This window comes from Sarcophilus harrisii, chromosome 4 (genome assembly GCF_902635505.1).
Source record: "Sarcophilus harrisii chromosome 4, mSarHar1.11, whole genome shotgun sequence".
Taxonomy (NCBI): Eukaryota; Metazoa; Chordata; class Mammalia; order Dasyuromorphia; family Dasyuridae; genus Sarcophilus; species Sarcophilus harrisii.
This window is the reverse complement of record NC_045429.1, coordinates 163,298,263-163,307,278: the sequence shown is the minus strand read 5'-3', so window position 1 is coordinate 163,307,278 and position 9,016 is coordinate 163,298,263. Positions and strand designations below refer to the sequence as shown.

The following is a 9,016-nucleotide window of genomic DNA, read 5'->3' as shown; positions in this document are numbered from 1 at the left end:
AATGTTTGACTAAGGTCTAAATGCTTTATAGAACTTACTTTGGCCACCTTTGCGGCCATTGGGAAGTTTATATTCTACTTGAGACATTAGAGAAAACAAATAATACATAATTAAAAAGCAACACATCTACAACTATAGAATAATATCATTTATATATTATACATAAATATAGTGAAATGATGAATGGGCTTGAAACCAGGAAGACCTAAGTTCAAATCTCATCTTCAATGTTCAATAGTTGTATAACTATGGGAAGTCATTTAATCCCTCAAAGTCTGTTGCCTTGTCCAGAAAACAAGGAAAATAATATCTCTAGTGGCTATCTCATGGGGCTGTTTTGAGGATCAAATGAGATCAAGTATGAACAGTACTTTTTAAACCACAATGAGTTGTGTAGCTATCTACTATTTTTATTAATAATCCTAAAATTATTTCAGTGAGCCTATCTCCTGAGATTATGACATTTCCAAAGAAATAAAAAGTTTGTCAAAGAGAAACTGAGATAGTAAAAAAGCTTACCTATAGGAAAAATAAAATTACAAACCCTTGGAATTTTTGTAAAGAATTTGTAAACATTGGGGGCAGCTAGGTGGTGCAATGGATACAGCACCAGCCCTGAAATCAGGAGGACCTGAGTTCAAATTTGATCTCAGACACTTAACACTTCCTAGCTATGTGACCCTGGGGCAAGTCACTTAACTCCAATTGTCTCAGCAAAAAAAAAAAAAAAAAAAAAAAAAAAAAAAAAAAGTTGTAAATATCAGTCCAAGTACATTTTAAGAATCTAATAAATATAGAATGAATCAATTAATCACAAAAGAAATAAGCATTTCTACGATGGTATGTTTCTCCACCTATAATATTTATTAAATTTCCTTTGATGAACAGTCTAACAATTGTATTTGTTTTCTGTATTTCACAGGATTCCAATATACTTTATTTTAAAACAAATCTGAACCTTGAGGTTGTAAACATAAAAAGCAAAAGGAATTGTTAATATTGTACAGCAGTGAAGGACTTACATAAGTGATGTGGAAGCCATTTAGAGGCAGACAAATTTCATACATAAACCTGAAGTGTATATGTATAAGGAGATGTAGTAAGGGAGTAAAGTTACAAAATTCTTTTTAAATCTATTTATTCAAAGAAGCAATGGCACTTGTTATTTGTAAGTAGAAAGATATGACAAATCAAAGAGGTGATTAAACAAGGACATATTTAAAACAGTGAGATGTCTCTCAAAAGTCTACAGACTAAGCCCAAATGCCTGTCAATAGAGTTAAAGCTTGGATCATGTAAATAGCAGGAAACTGGATATTGATCTCATCATTAATGTCCTAATGAATGCTAAGACTAAGCAGTACAATTATGAAAAAACACAAACATGAAATCTAAAAATGTAATTTGAAGAGGCAATTTTCAATTTTTTTTCTACCACATAATAACTGTGTGATACTGGTCAAATCATGAGGCAGAGGGTGTGTGGATCACTTGTAAGGGATGCTTATAAAAGCAGGATCCATGTTTAAGATAATGGTAAAGCAGATGCCCATTTTTCACTTCAGGATTCTATGATTCATGTCCTTGAGGATCAATTGCCACATCTGAAGTATAATAGTACTCACGATGTTTATTTCATAAGGGTGTTAGGAGAATGGCATAAAAGAATGTTTGTCTCAGGATATTCTGTTTAAGATGTTATATACATATAAGAGAGTATGGTCCTTTCATTTTATAGATGTGGCAACTGAGGCTCAGGGAGATTTGATTTGCATAAGATTTCACAGACAGTAAATGTCAATATTAGAATTTGAACTCAGATTCAGTGCTCTTCCCATTGTAAATGGAAGGATGCAAGTGGTAATGGTAGTAATGTAATTTAGAAAGTAACATCAGTGATCCTGCTTTGATGAAGCATGTGGTAGAGTCTCCCATACCAGTATCCAATTACCAGTATCATTTGGTGGACTTAAATGTGCCACTGTGGTTCAGTAACTTTTCAATACTACAGAAAAAGGTAGGAATTATACTAACCTAGGTATTCACCTAAGAATTGTTGAGGGTGGGAAAGTTGTCCAGACATATATGTTCTTACCATTAGAAAACAATAAATGGTAGGCAACACAATATTATGCAGTTCCTACCAAACTGCTGAGTAGAAAAGAAATACCATAGTTATTATCCTCATCAATAATGCAATTTCCTGCTCAACTGAAGCATTTGTTGGTTTATTCTTTTCATACTGCCTCCCAAATAGAGTCACCATTAAGACAGGTCCAGATGTACCATTCTCATTTATTATGCGTCCATCATTTAAAATCTAACAAAAAAAAATTAAAGTTGCTTTCATTAACAATAAAGAGACAATACCTCAAAATGATATAATAAACAAAATATTTCCAAACTCTTGAGCTAAGAAATGATTAATAAATGTGTTAAACTAGTTTATGGATCACAGTCAAGAATATTAAATTGTTAACTGTTTAATTAAAATTGTCAAGATGGAAGAAAACATACAATAAAAACAACATTCAACATAAATAAAATACTGTTAACTAAATACATGTAACCAATACAAACTGTTGAGAAACCTGGAAAGCAGCATGGCAAAGATTAAGTACAGATTAAGCACAGACCAACATTTTAAACCACATTCCATAATAAATTCAAAATGGATATGTGACATTAATTTCAAAGATTATCCTATAGAAAGTTAAAACTGAAGCAGTCATGCACCTTACATAGCTATGAATAGGAAATGTATTCTTAAATCTACAAGAGAAAAAGGCAATTACTTAAGATAAAAATAAATAATTTTAATTATATAAAAGTGAAAATATTCTGTAACAAATGCATCTAGGACACAAAAGGAAATGGTCAAATAGAAAAACAAATCTTTGTATCAAATTTCTTAGACAAGTCATCCAGAATTCAGAGACAATTAACAGATTATATGGATAGATGGAAATATAAAAATATTTAATATGTACATTATTTATAAAATAAATGGTCAAATATATAAATAAATAATTCTCAAAAGAATTATATCAAATTATTAATAAACATGAAAAAATGTTCCAGATTACTCAAATAATTATTAAGAAAAATGTAAATCAAACCACCAAGGGTTTCAACTCACTCAGCAAACTGGTAATCATAAAAGATGAGAATAGGAAATAATGACAGGAAGAACCATCTCTGGAGTTTACAGGGTAAAAAGTGGTAAGATTCTTACAAGGTACTAAGTCAGTGGAATTGGTGAGATAATGATTCTCTAATTTACATGTTCTTAGTACTTACTATAATTCCACAAAATTCACATCTTTAAGAATGCATATATAAGGAAGAGCTGTCAGGGCCATGAAGGACAAGCCCACTAAAGGACAAGCCCACTAGAATGGAAGCCTACTAGAGGCTCTCAGGGGAGGAGACAGATTCATTCCATCATCCACCTTTGTTGTGGCTGGAGGCTCAAGCACAAACCTTTAGAAGTTAAGGAGATTCAGAAGCCAAAGCTCAAGTTCTCAGAGCCAAGACTACAGAAGGCCTCTAAGAAAGCTAACCAGGCCCCAGGAAAAGAGACAAGACTTTGAAAGAGACAATAAAGGAATTGGACTTTAATACCCGGCTGCATTTGGGGTGATTACACTGAACTGAAATGGAGGCTGCCCCAGAAGCCCCCCAAGAGCTCTGCTCCCAGAGAACATTATATTTTAGAGAAGAACATTACACTTTGGCATTCAACATGGGGCTAAGAACCTTCATCTGTGACCCAGAAATTAGGGAGTACAAAAACAGACAAGGAAACTTTTGTTTAAGGGCTAAAGAAGAATTTCAGCTAAAATGGGACAGATGTTTAGAAAATAGCCTTCTTTTCCAATTCAAGGAAAATGTGTAGAGAGCATTGTCAGACTTATGGAAAGCCAAGGTTTGATAATAATTTGGGAGGAGATCACTGAACTTTTGGAAACTGTACAGTACACATCTCCTTGGTTCTCTATGGAAAAAGAATTGGATCCAGACAAGTGGAAATTAGTAGGAGAGCAACTAGGTGAATACTACAATTACAATCCAAACTCAACTTCCAAAAATACACTTAATACATATAATTTAATACAACTGGCTTTAAGAAATTATGTAAGTGTTAGAATAGGGAAAAAAGATGAAAGAGCAAGAGGGGGAGGAGCCAACTAAACTAGGTGAAAAGGATGAAGAATCAGATAAGAATGGAGTTAAGTACAATTCTGAGTGTGGCACTTCACAGCAGGAGCATTTCCTATCCCCTGACCTACATCCTTCAATTAACCCTTCATGGATGAAGGAAGGAGAAGGGGGAGAGGCAGTGACATGAACAGAACCACCTATTAAGCAGCCTATGATAAGATTACAAAAAGCACTGGTTACAGCAAAAAAAAAAAAAAAAATGAAGGCCAGAATGTATCTGATTTAAAAATAAATGTATATCCTGTGATTGAAGAACTTGACTCTTCAGGTCAACAAAGGAGAAAATACACTCCTTTTGATTTGGAAAAAATTAAGGATTTGAAAAAAAGTTGCACTCTTTATGGGGCTACATCATCTTATGTTAAGATGTTACTAGATAATTTGGCTTATGAAATCCTAACCCCTAGTGATTGGAAATCCATAGCAAGGACATGTTTAGAACCTGGACAAAAATTGTTGTGGCTTTTGGAGAAGCATGAATTATGTAGGACCCAACAAAGTAGGCAAACAGGAGTTAATATACAAGTCACTTTTGACCAACTAGTAGGTGAAGGTCAATATGGAGAGAATTCAGCACAGATTAATTACCCCACAACAGCTTATGAACAGATTGCTACTGCTATAAAAGCTTGGGGTTCCCTCCCAGGTAAAGATGAAGGTAAAGCCTTCACAAAAATCAAGAAAGATCCCAATGAACCCTTTGCGGATTTTGTGGGACGTTTGCAAATAGCTGTCACAAAAACCAATGGAGAAAATGCAGCTACAAGAATTATGATAAGACAACTGGCTAAGGAAAATGTTAATGAGGTCTGCAGAAGAATTATATGGGGACTACACAAAGATGCTCCTTTAGAGGAGATCATAAGACGCTGTGCCACAGTGGGCACAAATGCTTATTATACCCAGACCCATATATATATGATGGACATGGGAAGACAGGCAAGGGACTTCTAGAGAAACTCAGTTGATATTTTCAGTGTGGAAAAATTGGACATCTAAGAGCTCAGTGTAGATATGGAGATAGAGAGGACAGGTGAGAGAATAAAACCAAAAACACCATGTCCAAAATGCCACAAGGGTTTCCACTGGGCCTCAGAATGTAGATTGACCCAGGGAAATAAATGAGAGGCAGGGCCCAGCCCCAAGATATCATATAAAAGACAGGTGGGGCATTATGGCAGCTGAGTTTACACCCAGAGAGTCTTTAAAAGATCAGGACTCTGATGTGATCAATTAGCAAAAGGCATTCAGATGGCAGAAAAGGATTACATGATTAACCATCCAAAAAGCATCAGATGGCAGAAAGGGATTACAATTGGGGAGAATACAGGCTTTTAAACCAACAGGGCAGTGTCGAGTGCAAACAGCTCCAATGCAATTTCCAGGTAATAAGGAGAAATCCCAAAAGTGGTAAATAGAAGGGACTAGATAGGTTAACTGTGTGGGAAAAAGGGTTTGCTTGTATCTCTACAGATGGAGAAGGAATCAGATGGGTGCCAACAAGCCATATTCTCCTTGTCCATCAGAGAGAGATAGGAAAAAGAGAAAAATCTCAAAACAAAGGAGAAAACCAAAAAACATCTGACACTGAAAGAGCATAGCTGATAATGAGACAGTTGCAGGACTTGAAAACCAGCAGGAATCATTGGATTCCCTAACACAAAATGAGACTATTGCAAGACTTCAAAACTTCCAAGAATTATTGGATTCCTGGTACATGAACTAATGGACAATAGATTCCTTTTGGACTATTTCTAGGACTTATGGACATGTATATATCCTCATGTTGATTCATGTTATTTGTTACATCACTACTAGTCTGTGTTACTATGTGCTTATGTAATTTATGTAATTATGTGTAATACCTCCCATATTGATGGATTTATGTATACCTGTTTCAAGTGAACCCCTTCAGAAGAAACCCGCTAATCTGATTTGATTTCCCATTTTCTTTGGTGTTTTCATCTCCCTTCCTGAGCAGTTAGGGAGGGTGTGATCACCTCTTTTTATGGTGTTTTCACTCCTTTTTTGAGCAGTCAGGAAAGGCGTGATCACCTTCTTTTTTGGGGTTCTCACCTCCTTGAGAAGTCAGGGAGGTCATGGCCACCTATGTTCTAAATCAAAAGAAAGCAGGAGATGTTAGGATTCTTACAAGGTTCTAAGTCAGTGGAATTGATGAGATAATGATTCTCTAATTCACAAGTACTTAATACTTACTATAATTCCACAAGATTCACACCTTTAAGAGAGCATATATAAGGAGGAGCTATCAGGGTCAAAGAGGACAAGCCCACTAAAGGACAAGCCCACTAGAATAGAAGCCCACTAGAAGGTCTCGGAGGAGGAGACAGATTCATTTCATCTTCTACCTTTGTGCTGGCTGGAGATATTTGGAGGGAGCTAGAGGCAGAAGCTGGCAGAGGCAAAAGACTAGCAGCAAGAGCTCTCAGAACCCAGACTACAAAAGGCCTCCAAGAAAAACTAGCTAAGCATCAAGTGAAGGATTTAAGACTTTGAAGGAGACAATAAAGGATTTCAACTTTAACTCCTGGCTGCATTTGGGATGATTACACTGAATTGAAACTAAGGCTGCCTTTCAGAAGCCCCCTAAGAAACCTGCTCCCAGAGAATATTATATTTTAGAGAAGAATATTACAAAAAGGAAAAAAAATTTGGAAGAAGCAAAACTGTCTATATAAACAATTTAATTAAAAAGTGTAATACAAAATCTATGGCGCCAAGTGGAAAAATAATGATTTTTGTGAAAAACTGGAATAATTAATTTATAATCTTCATCTTTTCATAAGAAATATTATGATTAAAAATACTGAACTGTACAGAATATCTAAATCCCCAATTTAGTTCCTACTTTAGTTCATATGACCACTTGTACTACAATTTCCTGAAGATGTCGACCCCGATTTTCATCTTCCTACCTATTTCAAACAATATTTATCAGATTTTGTAGGAAAACAATTTATACCTTGATTGTTCATCTTATTTTCTGGCTACCTACAATCTCATTCCACTTCACAAATATTCATAGCTTCCTTTCCAATAAGTATTTTCAATACTATTCAATAGCTGATAACTAAGATGTAGACACAGAACAGACCACTATCACTCCTCAATAACACACATTTTAAGAAAAACTGAAAATCTTATCATTTTTGTAACAGCATGAACCAAAGAATAAAATAGTGAATAAAAATTCTTTCACATTTCACATGAAAAAAGGCCATTCATAGAAGGCCTTGATAATGTTTATTTGTAACAATAATTGTAATTGTAATAATTGTACAATAATTACAATAATAATTGTAAATATAATTTTGGTTTCACCTTACACTAAAATTTAAAATATTATTTTTAAAAATATTGTTATATTGGCAAAACAAATAAACCAGAAAGTATAATGTTGATACTATCTTTATATTTTCATAGCACTCAAACACAAAAGGTATAAAATTTAAAAATTCAGTTTCTAATATAATAGTACGTAATAGAATCCATCTTACATAATACAATGAGGTAGAGTACATGCACATTTTGGTGGCAAATGTTTACCTGTCCCTTCCTTAAATGAGAGACCTCTCCAATTTAAATTTATTAGTGAAGAAAATGGCTCATTTTATGAGTCATTAAATGAGTCATTAAAAAGCATTCAGGATTTTGAAACTGCCAATAGGAGGCATATTACAAATTCTAAGAAGCAAATATATGTCAAAAGTAGTTAACTGCTCAAAACATTAAGTTGTTGTTCACTTGTTTCTGTTGGCCCTGACTCTTCATGACCCCATTCTGGGAGTTTCTTGGCAAAAACACTGAAGTTCATGCTATTTCTTACTACATCTCATTTTACAATGAGAAAACTGTCCAATCTGGAAGTCCAGATTTAAATGATTTTCCTAGGCTTTATTCCTGGCAAAAAGCACTGAGAATTTAAAGACTTACCTAGGGTCATACAGCCAACATGTATCAGTTAGGGCCTGGCCTAAGCCACGTTGACTTTCAACAGCAACTTACTGAGCTGAAATCTGTCTCCTGGTATATTATAGCCATTATACCTACTTTATACCCTAATCCCAGTTTCTCCAATGAAGCAAAAGAAAATTCAAAAGTATGTTTCCAGTCTAAAATTTCTAAGGTAGGGATTGAGATGTCAAGTCTAGGTGACTCAATACTCTCATTGAGCTAAAGAGTGAGGAAGGCCAAAACTTAAATTATGCCCCAATCCCTGATTGGATGACCCTAGAAACAAGGTTTCCTTACTTGAATAATAAGCTATAATAACAGCTTCTTTCTCTCTACAGGAAGCAACACTCATAAAGGCCTAAGTTTATTCCAGTAAGACTCGAGGGTTTCTAAGGCAAGGATTTCCTCTTAATTCTCACATTTTCTATAATTTTTTGTAATTAAGATGTGTGGAGTCATTCAAAGCACAAGAGCCCTTGAGGCTCTGGACCTGAAGCAGAAGCCCTTCTTGCCTAGATCTAAGAGCAATACTAGTGGAGAGGTTGTGGTACAAGATGGCACATTAGGATTTTCTTGGTGGAGCTGTGAATCAATATAATCGGTTTAGAAAGCAACTTGAAATTATGCAAATAAATTGCAAAAATATCTATACTTTTTTACTTAGAGATTCCATTAAAAAGTATATACCTCACAGAGGTCACTGATTAAAAAGAAAGCTCCCATTTACACCAAAAAATAATAATAATACATATGTATATATATTATAGCAACATATCTATGAGAGTAAAGAACTAAAAAGAAAGTAGACAGATACTCT

At 34.6% G+C, this 9,016-nt stretch overlaps 1 protein-coding gene across 2 annotated transcripts in view; it reads right to left on the bottom strand.

The window, feature by feature from the left end:
* Positions 1 to 833: 833 nt before the first annotated feature.
* Positions 834 to 9,016, bottom strand: part of LOC100933586 (pantetheinase) — a 31,209-nt gene continuing 23,026 nt past the window's right edge. For both annotated transcript variants that reach the window (XM_012549344.3, XM_031964248.1), the window contains exon 8: positions 834 to 2,320. In XM_012549344.3, coding sequence (XP_012404798.1) covers positions 2,141 to 2,320 — 180 coding nt within the window. In that variant the 3' untranslated portion in view covers positions 834 to 2,140. The remainder of the gene's footprint in view (positions 2,321 to 9,016) is intronic.